Raw genomic sequence first — 24,966 nt, 5'->3', positions numbered from 1 at the left:
GTTGCATCATTACCGGCCTCCAATAAGAGTCTTTTCTTTGATTGGCTAATAGCATCCCCGCCCTCCTGTCCTTTTTGAGTCAGAAGCTCGCGATTGGTTAATCGCGTTGCCAAGCTCCGGACGCGGCTCGACCATTGGAGGCCGCGGGCCCGCCCCCGCCGGCTAGGTGAAGGTGAGAGTCTCCTCCAGTCGCCGGGGTTGGACCAGACCGAGAGGCTCCAGGCGCTGGGTGGAAGCTTTCAGTCGACTCCTGCTTTCTAGCTATGGCGCCTCCATCAATCTTTGCCGAGGTTCCTCAGGCCCAGCCGGTCCTTGTCTTTAAGCTAACTGCTGACTTCCGGGAGGATCCAGACCCCCGCAAGGTCAATCTGGGTGTGGGAGGTAAGGATGCAGTGCCTAAGAGTGTGAGCAGCGTGGGAGTGGAGCGGGCTGTGGGAGACCGTAGGAGATGCTGAGGTCTAGCTTGGAGACGAGGCAAGATCCCCGAGGCTTAGTTCAACCTGCCCCTTGTATATGGAGTCCCTGGAAAAGGGAGATGTATCTGTTTACACACAGAATAGGTGTAGCAGTCAAGACACAAACTCATGTTTTCTGATTCTGCATTGTGTGTTCATTGTGTATTACACTGCATTCTTTCGCCTCTTAAGAAATGGGGCAGTCAGGGATTGAAAGGAGAAGGAGAAAAATAAGAAGCCTGATAGGCTTGGAGTCCTGGCTACTGGGGGATGGATAAAGGAGACCTCTTAGCCCTACAGAGCTCTGTATCAGTCGGGTACTTTATCAAGCTTCAGGAAAGACTGAAGCTTGGTTTTAGCCCCAAGGAGATTAAAATCAGCAGGTGTTAAGTGAAATAATAAAGATCTAAAATGCTTCTGAGACAGGATAATGCTCCCTTGGGATCTGGGAAGAATGTTTTGGCTGTGGTGGAAATGGGTAGAGATGGTGGAAAAGAGAGGAAAGAACGTGGACAGTAGAAGCTTCTTTCCACACATCCTTATCATAATTTCTTGCATGTATTTCTTGGACCTTGGACAGCTGAGAGCACTGGGTTCTTTTTTATTACTACGAAGAAAAAGATCTGGACTGGAGTGCCTCTGAAGTTCCTTTAACTCTTAATCTTCTCTGAATTTGTTATTTCTATCAACGTTGTTGGGATGTTTGCAGCCGCACCAACACTTACCCAAGGACATACAAAGCAAGCCAAGGAAGAGAGCACGAGTAGGATCATGTTCTGTGCTAGGGAACAGACAGAATAGAAGGACTAGAAATTTCAGAAAGAGAAAAATTGAAGTGTTTTGTAGAAGAGAAGCAGTGGCAAGAAGGAGGTTCAGAATCAGGTGTCCCACAGTAATGTCTGTTCATAGGATCTGGTAAAGTTTTCACCAAGGAGTATGGGGGAGGGATGAGGAAAAAACAGGTAAGGGGTACATGGTAATGAAGCAGCAAGTAATGAAGCTGGGTAATGGGCATCCATTATATTATTCTCACAACTTTTGTATATGTTTGAAATTTTCCACAATAAAGCATAAAAAGCCAGTTGTACATAGTTTCACTCACAGAGGGAAAGTGATGCTTTTAGCAGGCAGCAAAGTGGGGGTGATATTGAAAGACCTTGAATTGAATTGGAATGAGCACTTTTCAAGCTCTTAATTTAAAACCAATCCAGAACCTCCAAGTATTTCTTCAGAGCTGGGTATAACATGATGAACTAGTATTGATGTTAATCTAAATACATCTCTTTAAAACCTCAGATTTTATTTGCTCAGTTACCTTTGAACTATCCTACAGCCTTTTGGTGAGGATTAAATGCATTTAAAATGCTTAGAACAGTGTCTGGCACCTAAGTAGGAGTTATATAAGTACGAGCTATTACTGTGGTTGTTTTGGCATTTCTTTGTGTGGGTCGCATAAAAGATGTTGAGTAAAAATTTTTAGCTCAAGAACTGGAAAATGAAATAACCTTGGTTCAGAAATAAATGCAGAAATTAACCCTGCCAGCTAAGGCTGGAAGTGATTGACTCAGAAGCGCTTTCTGCGGCCCAGATGGGGGTCACTTTAACTGTGAAAATGTCTTTGTCATGTGAGAACTAAGGAATTCTTTCTCTTTATTACAAGCAAATGAATTAAGTGCTCAGGATGATTCTGGACGGTTGTCTCTTACTATTGCTGTTTTAGAGGTAAGAAAGCTGAAGCCCGGATTGATGAAACGTTTTGGCCCAGGTCATAGGCTGTAAGTGGGAGAGCTGGGATTACAGGCCATGTCAAGTACCTGGGTCTCTGTCCGCTTCTCTATTTTGGGCAGCTTCAGGTGGTCCAGATGGAGCCAGCGCACTGTAGTGGGAAGAGTGAGAAGACTTGGGTACAGGCCTGGGTCTGTAGTCCAGTGATGTGACCTTGGGAGTGTTATTTAACATCCCAGGCGGGACTCCGTCTATTAAGTGAGGAGCCAGAAAGGAATGACCTTCCTCTAAAATTCTACTCAAGATTCACAAGCATGTTACATGACTATAGTGTAGGATAATAATGTTACCGATCTAATCAGATGACTTTGAAGTAAATAATTACGTGTGAAATGTGACTTATAAATGAAAAGTGCTATATAAATGTTATTTTTATTGATCACTGTGACCCATTGTTTTTTTTGTGGATTATAGGTGTTCAGATAAGGGTCTCATTAAAGTATAGTATTGTGAGAAGTCTCTTTATGGCTTTCTTATGTTCTAGCTCTGTTTATACACATACCTTTGTGAAGGAAATGTAATTTATATCCTTTGTGAAGGAAATGTAATTAATCTTGCTGACTTTGGGGAAGATGCTTTTTTTTTTTTTTTTTCTTTCTAAGTTACGATAAAGCCTAATGGAAGTTATCCAGCTCAAGTTCTAGTGATGCTGGGCATTTAAAATAAGCTGCAACTATAATCTCAGCTCATTCCACTTGCAGATAGTTTCCCCAGGAATTTTCTTCTTGCTGTTACTATTTGCATCATTTCCATGTAGTAGCAGAGCAGAGGATCATATTTTCCAGTGTTGAATATGATGCTAAGTTTCAGACAGTAACTTTAAGGGCAGGGGAAATATGTGTCTAGCCTGGTGCAGCCTGAAGCAAGACATTTCTTCACAGACTGCAGTCCATTTATCATGTAAACTTTCTTTTGTTCCAGATAAACTGTGCTTGCTTTTATATTTGTTGCTTTTAATGTGGTTTCCTAGCATTTTCAAATAAAATTGTGGGTGATATGTGCTGTATCAAGTGTTTCTGAGTACCCCCAGCCCTTTCCCAGGGACTCTAGTTGGAGAAGGGCCTTAAAGAGGCATTTGTTCATGGGCTCTTGGGTGGGGATGGATGAGAGAAGGGGGGGGTGATGGTTTGATCACTTAATTTTCCATGTTCTTCTGGAAATTGAGACCGCTGTACTCACCTGAAATCTGTGTGACTTCTTAAGAGCTGGTCCTTGGGGAGAAGGCAGCGGTGCATGGAGTTGTGGGGGGTGTGCTGGTAGAAAGACCTCATGCACAGTCAGTCCCTTGGGGTCTGCTGTCTTCAGGCTTTCCCTGAACATCTCTTGCTCATTAGAAAAAGCACAGGGATCCATGCACTTAATAGTATGGCAGCCTAGCCTTTACCATCCTGTGATCTTGGGGAAACTTCTGGCCTCAGTTTCCAGATCCCTAAAATAGAGATCATAATATTATTTTGTGAGTGGTTATAAGACTTAATGACAGTTTTTTTAAAAAAGGTGAAGTGTTTAGCGCAGTGCCCTGTATATACTAAGTATTCAGTAAGTTCTTGTTATGACTATGGCTTCAGCCACTGTCCGTGTCTATATATATAAAATCATGTCTATATATATAAAATCTTTTTTTCCATCCTGTACTACTTCCCTGAATGCTGGACCCATACTTGCTACAGTTTGCTGGACATGTACAACCATCTCAAATTCAGTGTGTTTAGAACAACACGTGAATTCTACCCTCCCGCCCCCATCTTTTCTTTTCCTCTCCTGCTTACTTGGTTGCCCTCTCTCCCACCTCACCCCGACCAGTCTTTATTCAGACTGGAGAGACTTTGGAGGTCATTGGTGACACTTTCATCAATTCTACATCTATTTATTTGGTCATTAGGTTCTGTCTTTTCTTTTCCTCATAAGTTTATCATGAATGTCTCCCCTTTTGTTTATCCCTGAGGCTGCTGCCTTAATTTAGGACATCATTATTTCCTTTGTGGATTATTGCAGAAACCTCCTTACTTAACCATCTACCTCTGTCCTCCTTCCAGTTGGTTTTCCATCATGTCACTCAAATGATTCTGTTTAAATGTACAGCTGTCCATGTCACTCACTTAAATGCTTTCAGTGGTTTCCCCATTGAGACAGTGTTCCTTCAAAGAGACTCCCAAGACTCCTTGAGCCATTCCTTGCTGCTTCTCCATGGATCTTATTTCCGAGCCACGAAAATGCAGATCCTCAAAAAACCTCCTCTCTCCAAGCCCCTGGGACCTTGCACAAGTGTTCCCCCTGCCTGGAATGCCCCCTTTCCTTGTCTGTCTTTGAAACTCTTATCATCTGTCATACTCTGTCTTTTGTAAAACCTTCCCGGATCACTTACAGGGGAATTAAGGACTCTGCTGTTTCCTGGGGGGAGACCAGACAGTATCTTGTTTTATCTTACTCATCTCTGTGTAGCTGCTTCTAGTCAGTGCCTGCTTTATGGTGGATTCAGTGAGTCCCTGTCAAACAAATGAATGAAAGAATGAATGACAAGCTCATAGGTCCAGCAAATAGGAGTAAAATCCCTCTGGCAGAGCAAGAATAGTGGTTGTTGATAGTGCCTCTTCCTCACTGCTCTGATCAACTGAGAGTGACTGCAGGACAGTTAGGACATTCAGTAGGACAGTTAGACAAGGCATTGAGAATAAATCTAGAACTGAATCTGGGGGAAACTGGACAGTGAAGAAGGAAGCAGAGGTGTGAATTGGCCAATTTCTCTTTTGTCACAATATGGACCCAGTGCTTTCCTGCCTCCAGTCATATTACAGGATTTTTTAAAGTTGCACGGAGTATGTTTGTTACTGGTAAGAGCATTCGTACTAGGACTTTTTCTTTATTTTTCATATTTTATTTATTTATAATACATGATTTACAAATAACATAAATCTATATAGCATAATTATATAATATATTAATAGAAATCTTCTAAATATAGATGGGAAGCATAATAGAATTAGTTTTTCTATGAGCACCCGTATTCTTGTACATCTAATCAGTATCCCCTCAGTGCTGTAGTCTGTGTATACTGCTGTTGCCCGAAGTTTTCTGGAAACCTTTTCTAGAGCATGTTAGACCCACAGAGGAGGCCATCTTTTTATAGCCATTCTCGATTCATATTATTCAGTCCATTCACCCGCCTACTCTGCTGGGCATAATGCAAGTACTGTTTTCAAAGATTAAATTTATGTTCAAAGGATGAAAAATATGGGACTATTGAGGATATGCAAAATGATGAGATGTTGCCTCTAAAAACAATTCCAAGAGAATAATTCCAGGAATATTTAGAACAATGGTAGCATTGTGATCATAGATGGGGTGATCTCTTTCAGGGACAGTGATTATTTGAGAGTAAGTTATTTTGGTATCTCTTTGAAAAACCAGACCAAACGTCGCCTGATAAAGCAGGATTTTTGAGCTCGTTGAGAGGGAGTTTGGTGGCCCAGTGGGTCTCATGTGACTGATACGACTGTATTGTGCATCAGATTCACCTACTCAGAGACTGGTTGTTGATTCATGGCTGTGTCCGTCTGGAACTCTGTTCACATTTTTATTACTGGCTTGATATGCTTATCAGTTTTGCAGATGACACATTCCTGGAGGATAGGGTTAGTGGACGGAATAGAAGACAGACGCAAAATCAAAATATCTTATTAAGTCTTATTTGTTGTCTGACTTTTGATCTAGTAATTTTACATCTAGAAGTTTTTCCAAGGAAGCCCTCATGAATGTGTATAAAGATATCAAAACATTCATTACCTTGTTTATATTAGCAAATAATCAAAAGTAACACAAATAGTTACTAAACTATATGTAGAAAGGAATATTGTCTAGCCAGTAAAATTGTGTTATAAATGGCTCATGTGTATGAAAAATGCCCAATTACTTCTATGCTTAAGGAAGGCAAATTTAAACTACCCTGAGATAGCATTTGCACTCTTAAATTGACAAAAATTCACTAAGTGGCTGAGGATGTCGGGAAGCAGACACTCTTATACACTAATGGTAGAAATGTGAACTGATAAAATCCCTAACCTATGGTAGGAATGTGTGACCAGACAGTATAAGAATCTGCCTGCAATGCAGGAGACCCGGGTTTGATTCCTGGGTCAGGAAGATCCCCTGGAGAAGGGAATGACTACCCACTCTAGTGTTCTTGCCTGGAGAATCCCATGGACACAGGAGCCTGGCAGGCTACAGTTTATGGGGTCGGAAAGACTCAGACACAACTGAGCAACTAACACACATGGTAGGAAAGTCAACCTATAAAATCCCCATAAAAAAGCCAAAGTGGTCATATCTATTAAAGCTACAGATAACACAAAGTATGCTTAAAGGTAACATATTTGCGTTTAAAAGGACCATATTCTTTAAACTTTTCATCGATTGCCACCAGTTTCTTCCAGTCAGTTGTCTTAACCATATTTGTCACACAACCATGTGTTGTAAATGAAAATCAGTTGAAAGTAGTAAACTAATGTATACCCTCAAAAACAACAACAAAGCTACAAATACACATACTTCTCAACCTGTTCTTCCATTTTCAACCCTGCCTCTTACAGCTATATTTACGTACATATAAGATGACGTATGTACAAGGCTCACTGAAGAATTGTTTTCTAATAGCCAAGGATTAGAAACAACTCCAGTGTTCATCAATCAGCAGGAGACTGACTAAACAAATTATGGTGCATTTATCAGTTATGCAGCTCTACAAAGAATATAGACATAGTACAGAGATTTAGGTAGTTAATGATGAAAGATACTCATACATTTAACAAGTGGAAAAAAACATGCTGAAAATTCTATGTAAAAATGATACATAATTTATAAAAGAGTATACTCATGTAAAGTTTGGAAGGTTATACACCAAAATTTTTATATTCCTCATCTCTGAGTGCTGGAATTACGTGTTAATTATAATGTTTATTATTTTGTTTCTAGGCTTTTCTAAATTTTCTGCAGTCAACATGTGTTGTTCAAAAAACATCAACTACCCTAAAAAGTGATTAGAAAAAAAAATGTCAGGGATTAAGGCTGAGCAGAAATCAAGATAAGACCTATTTTAAAAATGTCAGTTTCACCATCCCTTGCCAAAGTATAGGCTTATTGGAGACCTAAACATTCCAGCAGAAGCAAAGTCCTGTCAGGAATCCTGCTCAAAGAGGTCACTGGCTTGGATACAGGCCAAAGCAGCTGTCCTCTCAAGCTGTAATCTCAGAATGATCATAAAGTACTATAGGGAGAAAAAAGTCAGTGATAGGATAACCCAAAGTAGACTGAAAATAATTATAGCATAGAAGAAATGCTTAGAAATGTGCTTTAATCACTATTAAACGTTATGAAATAGTTAAACTTACATCAGTGAAAGTGTGAAGCTGAGGAAGTGAGTGGTAAGAACAGTCAAATTGGTAAACACTGGCTGTTATCAAAAATCAGCAAGAGGACAAAGATGTGTTTAAATTGGATGTTGGATGATTGTGTAACCAGTTGGAATCTTCAGTCACAGAGTGTCTCCTTGCCATTTGTCCCATTTCTGCTCTTACAGGACCTCCCTCTAGTGTCCTCTTTCTCCGTGTTTGTGTTTGCAGGTGAGGCGTCCATCTAAAGTAGCACTGAACCCTTCTCTTGGGGAGATGCAGAAAGAAGGCGGTTGCAGGGCCGGTGGCCTGGAGACCTCAGTGCCCTAGTAATACTGACATAGCTAGCATTTGTACGGTATTTCTAATTTGCTAAGTGCTTTTGCGTGTTCTCTGTCACTCAGTCAGGCTCTGTCATATCCCAGTTTTATTTCAGCGTTCTACTTGTCGGAGGTAAGAGCTGTAATTTCCAGAAGGACAGGAATCACATCTGTCCTTCTGCCTGTCCAGCACCTAGGCTGGTGCCTGCCGGGAGCAGGCAGTCAGTGAGTGAAAAAACTTTAATTCCTCTCACGGTTCTGTTTTGATTGGAAGGTAGAACTCCCCCCTGCTCACAGTTCCAGACTCTTCCTTGGATCAAGCCTAAGGCTCCCCCGTCGTATGTCTCTTTCTTGTGTCCTAGCTTATCGCACCGATGATAGCCAGCCCTGGGTTTTGCCAGTCGTGAGGAAGGTGGAGCAGAGGATTGCTAACGACAGCAGCATAAACCATGAGTATCTGCCCATCCTGGGCCTGGCAGAGTTCCGAACCTGTGCTTCCCGCCTGGCCCTTGGGGATGACAGCCCAGCTCTGCAAGAGAAGCGGGTGAGTTTTGGGTAAGGATCTGTTTTCTCTTTAGAAGCTGTGAGGGTAAAAGAGGTTAAAAATTAGATGTCGTGTCTATTGAACTGTCAGTGAATAAGGGTTTAAAGAGCGTGACCTCAGGAACCTGACTCTGGAAGTAACATGCTTTCGTATAATGCATAGGTTCTTTAGTTCACTTTTGCCCAAGAAATGGTCAGATTTCAGCTGTTGGGTTTGAAGCAGTCAGTGGGAGTATCAAGCCAAGGTAGTTTATTTTATTTTATTTTATTTTTCAAGGGAGTTTAATAGAATGATCAGGACATCAGGGTCTGGATCCAGCTCTGCAACTACTTCTGACCAAAGGCAGCCCCTCCAGCCACTACGACTCATCTATGAGTTAGAGAAAGACTATGGTTCATGGTCCCATAAGGAGTATTTGCATAGGGAATCATTTAAGGGACCTCTGAACGCCCCAAATTCTGAATTTCAGAATTCTGTGTGTATGTGTATTCCGTACCTTTTATCAGATTTTCTGAAGGAGCCTGTGGCCCTCCAAAGTCCAAGAGCCACTGGTCTAGATGCTCTCTGAAGATCCTGCCAGTTCTAATATTTGATTCTTCTAGTCTTGGTCTCAGCATCTCTCATTTAAGTGCTTCCTGGTACATAGTCTATGTGTAACTAGAGATACATGGAAGAACACATTTGGCCAGAGGCTGTATGTGACAGAAAGTAGTGTGATAGAGATTATTAGTGTTACAGGAATTCAGAGAGAGAGACTGGTGGAGGCTGGAGGTGGGGCTTGAGCTGAACCTTGGGGAATGAGGCCAGGGCTCACTCTGGGTCTGTACTCTGACTCTGTTACCTGGGTGGTTTTAAAAGCATACTGGTGCCAGGATCCCATACCAGGTCTGTTAGATCCAAATCTTGGACAGTACCACCCTCCTCTGCCCTTTTATTTCCTTTCCCTCCAATTCCCTTCCTTCAAGGGTATTTTTAAAAAGCTCCTCAGTGTGACTCCAAAGGACGGCCAAGGTTGAGAACCACAAAGTGCAGAGGAAGAAAAAGAAATATTTGTCTAGAACACTAGGAGTCCAGGGACAAAGGTTGGAGGGAAACAGGTCTGCTGCTGCTGCGTCACTTCAGTCGTGTCCGACTCTGTGCGACCCCATAGACAGCAGCCCACCAGGCTCCCCCATCCCTGGGATTCTCTGGGCAAGAACACTGGAGTGGGTTGCCATTTCCTTCTCCAATGCATGAAAGTGAAAAGTGAAAGTGAAGACGTTTAGTGGTGTCTGACTCTTAGCGACCCCATGGACCGCAGCCTACCGGGCTCCTCCGTCCGTGAACATGGGCATAAGATGTACCAGGCAAGAGTACTGGAGTGGGGTGCCATCGCCTTCTCCGAAGCAGGTCTAGGTTGTAAAAAGACCTACCTGAGTAGCGCTGGGAACATGTTGGATAGATCAGGCAGGCGGATTTGGCAGCCAGGGCAGGGGAAGCCCCTTGAGGATTTGCACAGAAGAGTTACCCAATAAGGGTATTTGAAGAAGATAGACCTGGCTGGAGTGCAGGAGGGGGACGAGCTCAGGTTTTTGCAATAGTCCAATTAGGTATTGTGCAATTTAAACCAACTGCCCTATTGCTCTGCTGGGCCAGTGTCAGGCCATTGGAGCAGCCTTCATGTATGAAAGGGACCATGTCTTGGAGTCATTGATTTATTCTCATGCTGTTACCCACACGCCCTGATAAGCACATGGCAGGGTAAAATGAACATTGCACACTCTTAGATATGTGAGGAGACAGGGAGGCTCTGGATGAAGATCTTGGAATTCAGATTAATGATTAGGTAAGTATCAATAATTAACTTGATTAGGGTTTTATCTGGATTGGTATGAGAGACTGTGAAGGAATACTGATAGAAATAGGATAGAAATGGTAGAGATTATGGTTAGCATTGGGAAGTTGCTCTGAAAATCCAGGGTTTCCACGGAGGAAGAGAGAGAGTCCTGATGAAGTCTGAAAATAGGGAGCTTTGGTAACTGGGGGTGATCTTTTGAGAGATGGTTGATAAATTAGTTTAAACTCTATTGTTAACAAATGCAAACAGAGATTCTGTGTTGGCAAGCTTCTTCCTCTGAGACTGTGCATTTCTTAGGTGCTTGTTAACTCTGCTGGCAGACAGATGCTCGTTCCCCTGCCCAGTGTCCCCATTTTCCTCGCTTAATACTCAGGGCTGTTGCTGGTGGAACAGAGCCCTTCCTCTTAGTCTCGTTCATCCTGTGTTGTGTTTTTGATCATAGAACAACTTTGGATGGCAGTCTGTAAACATTCGAAGACTTTTACTCTCTTCTTTTTTTGGTAATGGTTTAGGGTACCCTCTTGGCATCTCTAACACCCTAGGTACTCATTGATACTGAGTTCTGAGTACTTCCTCTTTCCCTGCACGTCCCCCAGGTGACTGTCTTGTTCAGCCCATTGTCATCCGATTGGATTCTCGTAATAGCCTCTGGCCTCTAGTCTCTTCCCCATTCTAGTGTATAATGCACAGTGCAGCTAGAATGATCTTCCTCAGCAAAAAAAAATAAGCTAATCCCGTCACCTGCTTCCCCTGTCACACACACAGTGTCTCCCCCATTATCTACAGGGTAAAATGCAGACTCTGCCCTGGGCATGCTTCGTGTTTTGTAGCCAGGCTTCATCCTGTTCTTCCAGTTAGTTACTCTTGCTCCCAGGCCCTGCCGTCCGAAGAGCCTGCTGTTTTCTAGACCCGCTGGGCCCTGCCATGACTTGGCACTGTTGCCTCAGCTGTTCCCTCTGCTGGGAATGCCTCCTTCACTCTCCGTTCCCACCTCCAAGTCCTTCAAGGCCTCATCAAGGGTTATTTCCATGTTGAATCCTGAGCTCTCTCAGGGGGAGCTAGCTGTTCGAGTGCTTTGAGTCATCACAGGACTGCATCGCTGGGTAAATAGCAGTGCTTTCTGGATTTAACGTACAGTTAAATTGTCCCTCAGTGTCCCTAATGTACAGTTAATCTGTCCCTCCCACAGATCCTACCTTCTTCCAGGCTAGGAGTGATGGCTTATTTGTTGACCTCGCAGATCTTTAGCACTTAGCTCCTAGCCTGGCACCTCAGAGACCTCAGATGTTTGAGTTCCCTCATTCGCTCAGTTAACAGATGAGTGTTCACCACTAGGCACTGTTCTAGATGCTGGAGCACAGTGGTGACCAAAACACTCCAAGGTCTCCACCTGGCTTACAGTTTTGTGGGGAGAAACCAAGACTAAACATAATAAATAGCAGCACAATATAGTATATTGAAAGGTGATAAATGCTAAAAAGGAAAAAAAAATAGGACAGGGGAAGGTGTATTAGGAGTGCTGAGGGTTGGAGTGAAAGTTTAGGGTGATTGTAGAAATAGAAATGACATTGGAGCCAAAACTCGTAGGAGTTGAGGCATGAATGAAAGAATGAACCAGAAAACAAACAGTAATCATGTCTTTTCTTAGACTGTTCTCAAGATTTCACGTTACCATGTCCATTAACCACTTTGAGGAGCCCTGTTTTCTAGACTCGCCACCGCCTCCTACTGCTTTTCCATCTTCAGATCTTAGAATCCAGACTAAATGTCCAGCTTTCATCTCAGGTAGGAGGTCTTGTGAACCATGAGATGACATCACAGTTTCCTGGCTTGGACCATTGCCTTTCGGAGATTTGGGGTTTTCGCTGTGGCTCTCACCTTGTTATTGTTGTTCAGTTGCCCAGTCATGTCTGACTTTTTGCGACCCCGTGGACTGCAGTGCGCTAGGCCTCCTGGTCCCTCACCATCTCCCGAAGTTTGCCCAAGTTCATGTCCATTGCTTTGGTAATGCCATCCAGCCATCTCATCCTCTGATGCCCTCTTCTCCTTCTGTCCTCAGTCTTTCCCAGCATCAGGGACTCTTTTCTTCATCTAGTCCAGTCCATGTTTATTTAGTGCCATGTGCCAGATACTGCCCGACTAACTGGGGGCACCCAGATAACACATCATAGCATTGACTACAAGTGGCTCCTAAACGGCTCTCCCGTTCCTCACAGGGAAGTCATCACATCAGCAAATCGTGACTTTGGACAGGCATTCTAGAGCCAAATGGGGATTCCTTCCGGCAGTGTGGCTGAGTTGGGAGTGCAGATTATATATTGGCATAGTTTTCTGCCAAGTCTTAACTGCATTTCTCTTGTTCTGGATACCCCTGTTTAGCCACTCAGGCCCCATTGCCTGCTCCCTTTGAAGTTTGCATTTATTTTCTTTGCTATTATGGTTTTTTCCTTCATCCAAAATACAAGACTTTCTTGGGCTTTAGAGCAGTTTGCCAAAAATCAGTTCACAGAATGATCAAATTGACATATTATTGATTCACCCAAAGTTTGTTCCTGCTAGTTGTCGATAAGTTTAGAATAACTTGTGTTTCACTGAATTCATCTAGCGTACAATATATTTTTAGAGAGAATGATAATTTCTTGAGAATTTGATATGTCACTGTCATATACATCATGAATGTCAAGGATTGGTTAATGTTAGTGAAGTGGGTTTATCTCTTCCAAACGTTTTTAACCTAGTGTACTGACTTTCCAGGGAAGCCCAGGTGGCTCAGTGGTAAAGAATCCACCTGCCAAGCGGGAGTCATGGGTTTGATCCCTGGGTTGGGAAGATCCCCTGGAGAAGGAAACGGCAACCCACTCCAGTATTCTTGCTTGGGAGATACCATGGACAGAGGAGCCTGGCCAACTATAGTCCATGGGGTGGTAAAGAGTCGCTCATAGCTTAGCGACTAAACAGCAACAATTGACTTTCTGACTTCTTTTAGTTAACGAATTTGCTTTCTGGAGTGAGAAAGGGTAGAGTTGGAAGCTGAGCACAGAAAATAAAACCTATGCCTGAGAATGTCTTCACTGATATTCACATGCACCTGTCACATATCCATGGTAACTTAAAAGCCCTGTTCAAGGGAAACCTTGCTCATTTGTGAAGGAAATAACATGCAAAGTGCTGAGGTGTTTGAAATATGAAATAAGGAATAAAGTTGACATTCAACTTAGTTGATGAGAAATCCATTTAAAAAAAAATGTGCATTTGGGTCACATGACCCTTGGTAGCCATTTGCACAAGGAATCCAGGTGGATCACACTGTGAAGGCGACACCTTTAATGGGAAAGTACCAATGTGCGGAGGTGGGGGTGGGGGCGACTCCTGTGAGGAACCTCGTCGGATGTGCACTGACCTTTTCCACTCCAGTCGGCGGCCTTTGCTTCTCCTTGCAGTGGACGCCGTGCTCCGTTCCTTGTTTCCCTGAATGTCAGTCTCATTTCTGTTTCATGTTTCAGCGTTCTTTCTCAGATGCTCAAATCTCTGAATAAAAATAGAGCAGTGGGGAATAAGAGCGACAGTTGGTGTCATTGCATGGTTCCAAGCTTACAGGGGATTTCTGCTCATGATTCAGCACTCATCATGACATGTGGCTGAATCAGAATTTTTTCAAGTTGTTTTTAGGATGTCTCCATTGGTTCTTGTTTTACTGAGCATTTATATCAGAAATAGCTCTATTTTTCTCTCCTGTTATGATGGTCAGTTGGTGATCATTTTCTTTATCTAGCAGTCTAACAAACTTAATATTTCTTTTCTCTTTTTTTTTGAACACGAGAGAATCAAAGTTTAGTGACACATATACATGGGAGAGGCCTAGGAAAACTGACTCACTCCTATATTTGTTAATAATCACATAGTCAAGGGATAAGTCATTTGACCAAGGGGTATTTTTAAATGTGCTGTTGGATGCATAGTGTTTATTAATATTTATTTGGGACATTAATATCCATATTCATGAAAGAGAGCTCTCTTTTTTGCTTTGTCATCTTTTCTCATTGGTGTTATGCTAGTTTTTTTTAAAAAAAGATTTTGGAAGCTTTTTTTCTTTATCTACAAAGATTTGGTTTTTTCCTTTTTTGTGTGGAAAATTTCATACATATAGAAAAGTAGATAAAACAATGAACAAACCCCCCATGGATCCATCAGTTAGCTTCAACAATGCTTTATATTTGGTCACCAAAGTGGAATTATTTTACAGCAAATTGTGGACATCTAAATATACTTTTTTAGTTATTAAAAAATTTCCAACTAATGCATGAATAGATTCTCCTTATCTTAAAACCAAACATAGATTAGGCCAAAGTCCCTTTGACTACTGTTCCCACTCCTAGTGACTTAGCAGCAGCAGCTACAGCTCCCTCCCCAGGGGTTGTCACTGTTATTACATTGGGACATGTACTTCTTTTTCAATAGACTTCCTTATGTGATCTTTTTCTCTCTTTTCTTCTTTAGACATTTAAACAATATGTAACTTATGACATTTCTCTAGTTAGAATTGTGAAAGGGCAGGATTAAAGATGTTCAGATAGAACAGCAGAAGTAGGGCCTCCTGACTAGATGCAGAGTGAGGCGATCTGGAAGTATGCCCAGCTCTGCTGCTCACCAGCTATAAATCCTCTGGCAAACCACTTCTCTGAATCAGTTTCCTCATGTATGAATTGGGGATCTAGTACTTTTTTATAGGGCTGTGTGAAGGTCAAATAAGTATGTGTGTGAAGTGAAAATCGCTCAGTCGTGTCCGACTCTTTGTGACCCCATGGACTACACAGTCCATGGAATTCTCTAGGCCAGAACACTGAAGTGGGTAGCCTTTTCCTTCTGCAGGGGATCTGCTCAACCCAGGGATCGATTGCAGGTGGATTCTTTACCTGCTGAGCCATCAGGGAAGCCCACAAATGCTGGAGTGGGTAGCCGATCCCTTCTCCAGCAGATCTTCCCAACCCAGAAATCGAACCGGGGTCTCCTGCATTGCAGGCGGATTCTTTACCAACGGAGCTATCAAGGAAGCCCATGTGTGTGAAGGTATTTTGTCAAAGGCAAAATATAGGACTTTAATTATTGCTCAAGTGAGGCCATTCTAAGATGAGAGGAAGCCTGAGGAGAGAAAAGTAGTGTCTGCATAGCACCTTTGTTCTATGAGGACATTTCCAAGGATTAATAAGCCTTCATTACAGCGATGAGAAGGGGCATTGCAGATGCTGATGTTGACAGGTTACTGTTGGAGGGCAGTTTTGATCTTGGGATGGGTGCGAAGGAATGAGTTTGCCTTGAAGGGCCCACTTAATGTGGCCTAGGGATGTCCTCTACCTCTGTGTTCAGAGGGATGCTCTCTAGGGAGTCAGACTTCTAGACTTCCTGGGTGAAGACCTGGCCTTTCTGCTCAATAGCTGGTAAACTGAGGAAAGTGCTTCACTTCTTAGCCCTTGTTATTGTTCAGTAGGTCAGTTGTGTCCAACTCTTTCCAACCCCATGGATTACAGCACGCCAGGCTTCCCAGTCCTTCACTATCTCCCAGAGTTTGCCCAAACTCATGTCTATTGAATCGGTAGTGCCATCCAAGCATCTCCTCCTCTGTCGTCCCTTTCTCCTCCTGCCCTCAATCTTTCCCAGCATTAGGGTCTTTTCTAATGAGTCAGCTTTTCCCATCAGGTGGCCAAAGCAGCTTAGCCTTAGTTTCCTTATTTGTAAACAAGGGCAAATAATACTTCTTCATGTACTTAAGACATTTTATAGAGATAACATGATTAAGGAAGTGCTCATCATTACTGTATTTTCCCCAGTGTTATCTGACCTCACCCTTAAGTGACCAGCAACCCTGCTGTTTCTCTTTCAGGTAGGAGGTGTGCAGTGCTTGGGGGGAACAGGTGCACTTCGAATCGGAGCTGAGTTCCTAGCGCGCTGGTACAATGGAACAAACAACAAGGACACGCCTGTCTATGTATCCTCACCAACCTGGGGTGAGTCCTGTAGCTGTAGTGAGAGGAGAAACAGAGCAGCCAGGGGAATTATCCTCATGAGTCTCACTGCTTACACTGAAAATGTATCCCAGCCCTGGATCAACTAACAGTGAATGGCTTGAGCAGTGGATTAGGGCAGTATATGCGTAACCTGATGCTTAAGTTCAGATTGGCAATACTTTTTCCCAAGACTCTTGGCGAACTTGTGTTTTAGTGAATGTTGAACCTTCCCAGAGGAGGGAGATCCCTCTGTAGTAGGATGTAAATCAGCATGACGACAACTGGTTGAACTTGTTCTTGGTTACAGTCATTCCTCTCAATCTTAACCTCTCACCTCTGTGTCCCCCAGTGGACATGGAGCCTGTGAGGCCCTGGAAGCTGCCTTGTGTCCTTTCCATTTATACCTCCTAGTGTTTGTAAGACATTTAATATTTCACCCCTTTGCTTGCAGAGAATCATAATGGTGTCTTTATTGCCGCTGGATTTAAAGACATTCGGTCCTATCACTATTGGGATGCAGAGAAGAGAGGACTAGACCTCCAGGGTTTCCTGAATGATTTGGAGGTGGGTGATTAGAAGAGAAAAAGTGGACAGAATGCCAGGGTTTCAGGCAGAGTGGGGGACAGTCTTTGGATCAGTTGATAAGTGAGAGAGTCTGATACATCCTCCCCAAGCCAGGTGCTTTTTTCTGAAATGGCATGTAAGGAGGGCGTGCCTGTCCTGTGTGTCCCCGACTCTGCCCCGCCATGTCCCTGCTGGTGTCAGAACTGACATGGCTTCCTTCTCCCCAGAAAGCTCCCGAGTTCTCCATCTTTGTCCTCCACGCCTGTGCGCACAACCCAACTGGGACTGACCCGACTCCGGAGCAGTGGAAGCAGATTGCCTCCGTCATGAAGGTAACTGCCTTTTCAGAGCCACTCCTACAGTGGTGGGTATTAACAGTTGATGTATTCAAAAGAAGTACCTGTTTACTGAAGAATTTGGAAAGTGGAGAAAAGCCCAAAGAAGAAAGTAAGTAATAACTATGAACTCTATTACCCAAGGAAAGCCACTGAGAGCATTCTGGTATACAGAGTGTCAGGCTCTTTTCTTTTTTAATATTTTTAGTGTAGTTATACACGCTTAAGTCTGTCACATCACGCATTGATTAAATCAGTGGATGGTTGTTTAGAGCCCAGGTTTCTTATTCTTGTGAACAATATATGTAATAAACCTTTTTATGATTTCTTTGGGATAACTTTCTACATTGGAGTTTCTAGCTCAGGGTGTGTGTGTGTGTGTGTGTGTGTGTGTGTATTCATTAACGTGTTTAAAGAATGCTTCTTGATAAGAGTTTATCAGATGCATTCTCTAAGCACGTTAATGAATACACAGGTACCAGGTGCCATGGGGTGCAACAGTGAACAAAGCAGAGGCGGTCCTACCTTCAGAGCGTATGGCCTGTCTGGGGAGAGAGCTGCGTTGATGGGGTGCTGTGGAGGCACATATCCCAGACTTTGGGGAGTGTGTGTGTTTTGGGAGGGCTGATGGTAGCAGAAGAGGCTTTCCTGGAAGAAATGGTTCCCCTGTTTAGCTTTGAAGGATGAGGATAGATTGGGGCTGACAGGGAGGAAAGTTTCCTACAGAGGGAGGAGCACTGTCAAAAGCCCAAGACAGAGGTCTTGGCCTATTTAAGGAAGAGAAAGTAATTCTTGCTATGGGCTAGAGTTCTAGGGGAAGGGGTGAATGACAGGCCAGGCCCTGTGCTGAAGCCTCAGACTTGATTCTGAGAGCAGTGGGGAGCCCCTGGAAATCTTTGATATCCTGGAGTGACGTGATCAGTTGTACCCTGTTGGCAAAGCAGCGTCATGACACTCTAGGACTATAGACTTAAAGAAATGAGCTTCACTGATGCCATTAGATTTGTCGGTTAGATGAACAGAGAAACAGATGTAAAGTGGAGTTGGATGCAGAAAGGAAAGATGTAGGAGGAATGGACAGAATGAGACGTTCCTTCCAGGCACCAGCTGGGGAAGGAAGGCCTGTGTCTGAGGTTGGTTCCAGGAGCATTTCCTGCCCTGACTCGCTTTGCTTCCTCGCAGCGCCGGTTTCTGTTCCCCTTCTTTGACTCGGCCTATCAGGGCTTCGCATCTGGCAACCTGGAGAAAGACGCCTGGGCCGTTCGCTATTTTGTGTCTGAAGGGTTCGAGCTCTTCTGTGCCCAGTCCTTCTCCAAAAACTTCGGGCTCTACAGTGAGTGCTCTCCTGCGTTACAGCCCAGCCACCCCGGCCCCATCCCTACTGGAGCCCCAGGGCTGACTCCTGTCCTTCTTTTTAGATGAGCGCGTGGGGAATCTGACTGTGGTTGCCAAAGAACCAGATAGCATCCTGCGGGTCCTTTCCCAGATGGAGAAGATTGTGCGAATCACATGGTCCAATCCCCCGGCTCAGGGAGCACGGATCGTGGCACGTACCCTGTCTGATCCTGAGCTCTTTAATGAATGGTAAGGGGCTCACGCCCGATGGGTGAGGGGTAGGGATGCAGAACAGAGATTGTCCCATTACATCTCACTGTCTCTTCCTTTTACTTTGGCAGAGGCACGACAAAGCTGCTTGAGCCTCTTTGAATGTCAGTTATTTCTCTAAAATAGGGCTGGCACCTATTCTGTGTGTAACACAGAATCAGGAATGTAGGAAGGAGACCTTGGATGAATAGGAGTTTCCTCTCCTCTCCCGCTTCCCAGGCTGCCTCCTCTTAAAGTCAGGAAATACACGGAGGGATTTCTGTTAGAATAGAATTAAGTTAGTGCAACAGTTTGGGGGCCCGTCGTTCTTATCTAATTTATATGTATTTTATCCTGTTTTGAAATGGAGTAATTTTTGTGTAGTAGCTGAATCTGCAATCTCTACTTAATTAGGCCTGATAAAATATATTATTCTGTCTCAAGCAGCACCTTGCTGAAGTGTGAGTTAAAACATAAGTGGTATTATAGCCAGTCTCCCTGAGACTAGCCATAAACTCCATCAGTGAATATAGTCCTTCCCTTCTGTCTAGTAAGTCCGTTTCTCTGGTCTCCTTATCCACACATCTTGGCATCAGCATACCTTAATAGATAGGTTGTGACTCTGTTTTTAGCTTATAGATTAGATCACATTTGAAAGATATTTACGCTTTTGGGTGCCATCTCTGCTGCCTGTGTTGGTATTCACGTTGCTGTCTACTCAGGACAGGTAACGTGAAGACAATGGCAGACCGCATTCAGACCATGAGGTCTGAGCTCAGGGCACGATTAGAAGCCCTCAAGACCCCAGGAACCTGGAACCACATCACAGACCAGATCGGAATGTTCAGCTTCACCGGGTTGAACCGTAAGTGGCCCCACCACCTGGAATGCTCACTGCTGGACAGGGCACTCCTCACAGGCAGTGTTCTTGGGCTTGGCTCCCTGAGCCGTCACCCATTTGGTCAGCCATGACTTTGGACTGGAACAAGTTGGATTTTCTCCGTGTGTCCCCCCCATCTCCTGGACCCCTGGGGTTTCAGAAGAGCATTGTTGTGGCCCACTGTCCTGATCATAACTCAGATACCTTCATTGTGGTGGGCTTGGGAAGTGGCTCAGGGCTGACTGGGAAGTAATAGGATGTGTACCTTGGAAGCTTGATTTACGAAACATCTTTTATAAATGCTCAAGCACCTTTTGGCTTGTCCTTAATCTTAAGTATAAATATTACATATGATTTTCCAGGGACTTAATTTCTTAACAGGTCTTTCCTAGTCTCCAAGCATTGCCTAGGTTATAACATTCTCTCTTCATAAAAAAGAACTTAGATTTGTAGTTGGAATTAAAAGCTGATTGAAGGTCTAGTAGGCAGCCTTGAGTGATCTTGGTCAGCCATCAGTGGAGCATATCAGCGATGGGCCATCCTGTCTGATGAGAGAGGATGCGTTCATTTAGTAAATTATTCCCAAGTACCTCAAGTCAAGCCACTGTTCACATGGTGCAGATATGACCTCGGTGTGGCACTTGTGTCCGAGTGGCTCTAGAGACAGATACGTGCTTTTGGGTAGTAAGTGGACCGTCAGAGGTGCTGGGGGGTCCTTTAAACCAGGGCCATCAGTGCACCTGTTTGAAATGGGCTCAGAAAAAAATGAAAGGTGGTAGAGATTATATATTGTAGACCCACAGAGATACTTTGGGTAAAATGAGGCTACGTAAGAAAGTAAACGGATAGCTTAGTTAACCTTGGGTGTCCTCACCATCCTGGTGTGGGGAATTAGTGTACTGGACTAAGGAAAATCATCCTTATACAATTTTTAAGATATTAAGTGTAATGGAAATGGTAGTAGTAGTAAAATGGCAATGGCTTAGTAGTAATATTCTGAAAGCTCACAAGGTCGGGATGTCTTCCCATAAAATATCCATATTGTCCTGCTGTCCAGAGTAGGGACTTAGTTTTATTTTGGATTGGAAAATGGTGAGAATAGATGTGGGCTTATAACATAAAGCTATATATATAGAACTTGGCATCATTTACCCACCCCTCCCTTTAAAAAAACAAGAGAAAGGGTTTTTTTTTTTTTTTTGGCTCCTAACATTTTATTAGGAAAAATTTTACACATACAGAAAAGTTGGAGGGATTGTATACTCCCTGTGCACGCCACCTAGTTTTTACCGTTCTCATGTTGCAGAGCTTCCGTTACTACATTTTATCTATCAAAACAGGGGCTTTCATCCTGAAATGATATTTTTTAAATTGTGTGTGTTACCTTTTTTCTAGGGAAGGAGTCCCTAACTTTTACTCACTTCTCAAGTGTGGTACTCCCCTCCCCCGCAAAAGTAGAGGCGTTTCGTTTCTATGTAAAAAATGAAGGTGGAAGTCCTGTATCCACATCTGTCTCTGGGGCATGGGATTAACAAGTATGCTCTGTTGGGAGTTACGGTGCCTACCTCAGAATTCCAGATCCAGTGAATAGCTGTGTGGCCTTAGGAAGGTCACGTAGCTTCCATCTATGCCATCTGTAAAAGGGGATGATGACTGAGCTAATATAAAGTGATTGGAACACTGCCTGGCACAAAGTGTTTGCCCCTCTAATGATTATGATTTTATTACCACGTTGGTCTGCTTGGGCTGCTGTAGCAAAATGCCGTAGACTAGGTGGTTTGAACAGCAGAGGTTCCTCTCTCTCAGTTCTGGAGACTGGGAAGCCTGAGCTCAGCGTTGCCAGCACCATCGGGTTCTGGTAGGGCTCTCTCCCTAGCTTGTAAATGGCTGTCTTCTTGCTGTGTCCTCTCATGGGGTAGAGGCGGAAGGCAGAGAAGCGGGGAGAGAGAGCTCTCTGGTCTCCTCTTAGAAGGTCAGTGCTCCCATCACACATGCTTACCCTCATGACCTCGTCTAAACCTGACTCCACTTCCTAACACCATCATATTGGGGGTTAGGTTAGGACTTCAACATATGAATTTGGAGGGGGACACATTCAGTCTATAACTATTTAATATTATCCTGTTCTCTCAAACTGATGGTGTCTTAAGAGTGCTAATTAAGGGGGGAAAAATTACCTAAAATCCACTAAATGGCTTTACAATAAAGCAAAAAAGCTCTAGAGATTATGGCAGAAAGGAAGTACAGATAGTCCCTTCCCATTTTGTCCACAAGCGTTTCTGCAGACTCAGGCGAAAGCCCTCCTGTGTGTGTGTGAATGACAGTTGAGATGTGCCAAGCCTGAGAGGTCTGCAGTTTACATCTTGTGAGTTCACATACACAACATTTATCCAGTAGCTCTCATCTCAGGGCCTTGTCCAGTGTACTGTGAAAATGAAGTGTCAAAGGGAATTTGTTGTAGGTGCTCAGAGTTAAGCAAATACAGTTGAAGAAACATAAATGAAGCGATTCTTAACAGTTTTTCATATTGGTGGGTTGGTCTTGAGTCTGTGGGTTTGGTTGGGTTGATGGGCTCTCCCAGTGAATGTAACCTTCAAGGTTTGATGGACAGGTAGTCCCAGATTAAAATTCCCGTCAGGAAGAACCATGTTAAGCTTTCTGGGGATTACAAACTTAGCTCATGAGAGTAGCTTCCAGAATCTGCTGAGTGTTAGTTACTTCTTGCTGTGTCAACCTAACAAAATAACTCCTATTGTTTTGCTTCTGTGTGAAGGGGGAAAGGAGGAAATTGTCACTATAATGGACTCTTTGGACCTCCATTGCTTAAAGGATTCCTTCTGCTCTGATTATATGTCTTTTTTGGTTTTCAACAGCCAAGCAGGTTGAGTATCTGATCAATGAAAAGCACATCTATCTGCTGCCAAGTGGTCGGATCAACATGTGTGGCTTAACCACCAAAAATCTAGAGTACGTGGCCACCTCCATCCATGAAGCAGTCACCAAAATCCAGTGAAGAAACAGCACTCAAACCAGCACCACCAAAGCAGTCCTCTGTTTCTTGTGTTCCCTGCCTGCACAGACCTGGTTGTAAACATCACAACTAGCTTAGAGACTGCTGAGGGACAGAAAAGGCTACTCTGGTGAAGTGGCTTCTGTTTAAACTGGCCCCCCAGGAAAAGAGCATCTCTTGAAAAGAAATAGGGGCCTGGGATTAGAGCCATTTTGGAGGTCAGAGCAAATTAAGGTTTTTATTTGAAGAATAAAAAGGTACTTTGATAATGAAACGTAAATGTCTTGCCCCCTCACTGGAAACAGGAGTATTGCCCATGTCACTCACGTGCTCCCGTGTGTTGGTTTACTTTGTATCAAGTCGAGTCCCAAAGATGAAGCTGTCTGAAGAGCCAAGTGTGACTGTGGGTGTTGGCTGTGTCATTAAAGCTCCTCATCTCGACCCAGAGTGTCTGTCTCCCTGCTTTTTCTGCATGGTTGTGCCCGTAGCCCTACGCTTGAGTTCTTTAGGGTGACCAAGGTTAAGAAATATATTTATATCTCATCCACACATGTAACTGAGATGAAAGTTTCACAGAACAGGATTTACCCTTACTGTGTGTAGTGGATTGTTTTCTGTTCGATCATGTTCTATTTCACTAAAGTAATAAAAGTAAAAGTGCTGATTGAACCCATGGACTTGATTTTGTCATCCTCTAATGGGTTGTAACCCACAATTTAAATGCTATGGTGGGACTTAGCAGTTGCCAAAGAAAATACTAAAGTGTATTTTTGTGGTCTGCCTCCCTTTGTGAACTCACCATCCCACAGCCTTTTGTCAGTTCTGTCCTTCAGAGGCCAGCCATCATCTTGTATTACATAAGAAACTGAACTTCATGGATTCATAGAAGGGTTGACATCACTCAGGGTGATTCTAAAACACAGTCCCTCCCACTGTAGTTGGAGTACCTCTTAGTCTATTGAAACGATTAGAGCCACTTAGATCATAGTTTTCCAGGGAGTCCAAGGGCCTCTTGAGATGATGGTTTAGTAGAATTTCAGCCTTACCTCAAACAAGAGGGCTACTACTTGGCATTTTAAAATATTGAAAAATAACTCTTGTTACGTTAACAGGATCTGCTGTGTTATCTTGCTATAAGATCTGTTATGCTAACAGGCATCCTTTTTAGGATGCCTTTGAGTTGTTATAAAATCCTATAGATTTTTTTTTCCAGACTAGAAGATAATATTTGCCATGCATGTCACCGACAAAGGATTACTATTCTGAATTTCAAAGTATTACAATCCAGGATTTTTTAATTTTTAAAATCCTACATATTAAACATTAAAAGAAAAATACAAATAACTAGAAAAAAATGAACAAAGGACATGAATGGGTAATTCAGAGGGAAAGCTCAAATCAAGTATAAACAATGAAAAGGTTCTGAACATTCCTAGAATAATGGAAATGTAATTAAAGTAGCAAGATACCATTTTACTTATTACTGCATTGGGGAAATGGAAAATATGGCACAAACATGTTGGAGAGCATTTTGGCAACATTTTGAGAAGCTGAGGATGTATGTACTTTGCACTCAAGGGATCATAAGCAGCTTATGTACGCACTTTAGAGACACTCACATGTGCACATGGAGAGAGGGTTAGGGCTGGAAAGTGACAGGGCGCAGTGAAGTGCACATCCGGGCCAGTCTCAGGACTGGACGTGGTACCGGAGCTGTGTGTGTGAATGAGGGTAAAGCTCGTGAATAGTTCTGAGTGGATGAGAGGTGAAATGAGATGCCGCTTATGATATCATCTCTTAAAATGTGCCACGTACTGTGGTTGCTTATGAGTACATACGGATGTAGTAAGTTTTAAAATATAGGTATCAAAGGTATACCTCAATCTCGAGAAGGTGGTTACCAGTGAGGAGAAAGGGAGTAAGACGGTGAGATACTTCACCTGTAGCTAATAGTTTCTTTAAAAATTACACATCTAAGGGAAATCTGAGGGGCTTCCCTGGTGGTCCAGTGGCTAAGACTCCACGCTCCCAGTGCAGGAGACCTGGGTTCGATCCCTGGTCAGGGAACTGTACCCCATCTGCTGTAACTAAGAGTTTGCACGCTGCAACTGAAAGATCTTGCATGCCACAGCTAAGGTCGAAGATTCCCTGTGCTACAACCAAGACCTGATGTGGCCAGATAAATAAAACTAAATATTTTAAAAGCAAAGTTCTGACGAAAGACTTTATTGAATATGATTTATTGTCAGGCACTATTCCAAGCCCT

General features: G+C 43.3%; 1 protein-coding gene across 1 annotated transcript; it reads left to right on the top strand.

Annotated features, from left to right (window-relative positions):
* The first annotated feature begins 205 nt into the window (after nucleotides 1–205).
* Nucleotides 206–23,369, top strand: GOT1 (glutamic-oxaloacetic transaminase 1). Its single transcript, XM_004020100.5, has 9 exons — nucleotides 206–381; nucleotides 8,307–8,488; nucleotides 16,204–16,327; nucleotides 16,779–16,891; nucleotides 17,119–17,223; nucleotides 18,409–18,559; nucleotides 18,645–18,810; nucleotides 19,533–19,675; nucleotides 22,564–23,369. Exons 1-9 carry the CDS (start codon nucleotides 264–266, stop codon nucleotides 22,701–22,703), a joined length of 1,242 nt encoding a protein of 413 aa, XP_004020149.1. The 5' UTR covers nucleotides 206–263; the 3' UTR covers nucleotides 22,704–23,369.
* The last annotated feature ends 1,597 nt before the right edge of the window (nucleotides 23,370–24,966 follow it).

This window comes from Ovis aries, chromosome 22, assembly GCF_016772045.2.
Source record: "Ovis aries strain OAR_USU_Benz2616 breed Rambouillet chromosome 22, ARS-UI_Ramb_v3.0, whole genome shotgun sequence".
NCBI classification, from domain to species: Eukaryota; Metazoa; Chordata; class Mammalia; order Artiodactyla; family Bovidae; genus Ovis; species Ovis aries.
The sequence above is the reverse complement of the archived record's forward strand: the minus strand, read 5'-3'. Positions and strand labels throughout refer to the sequence as shown.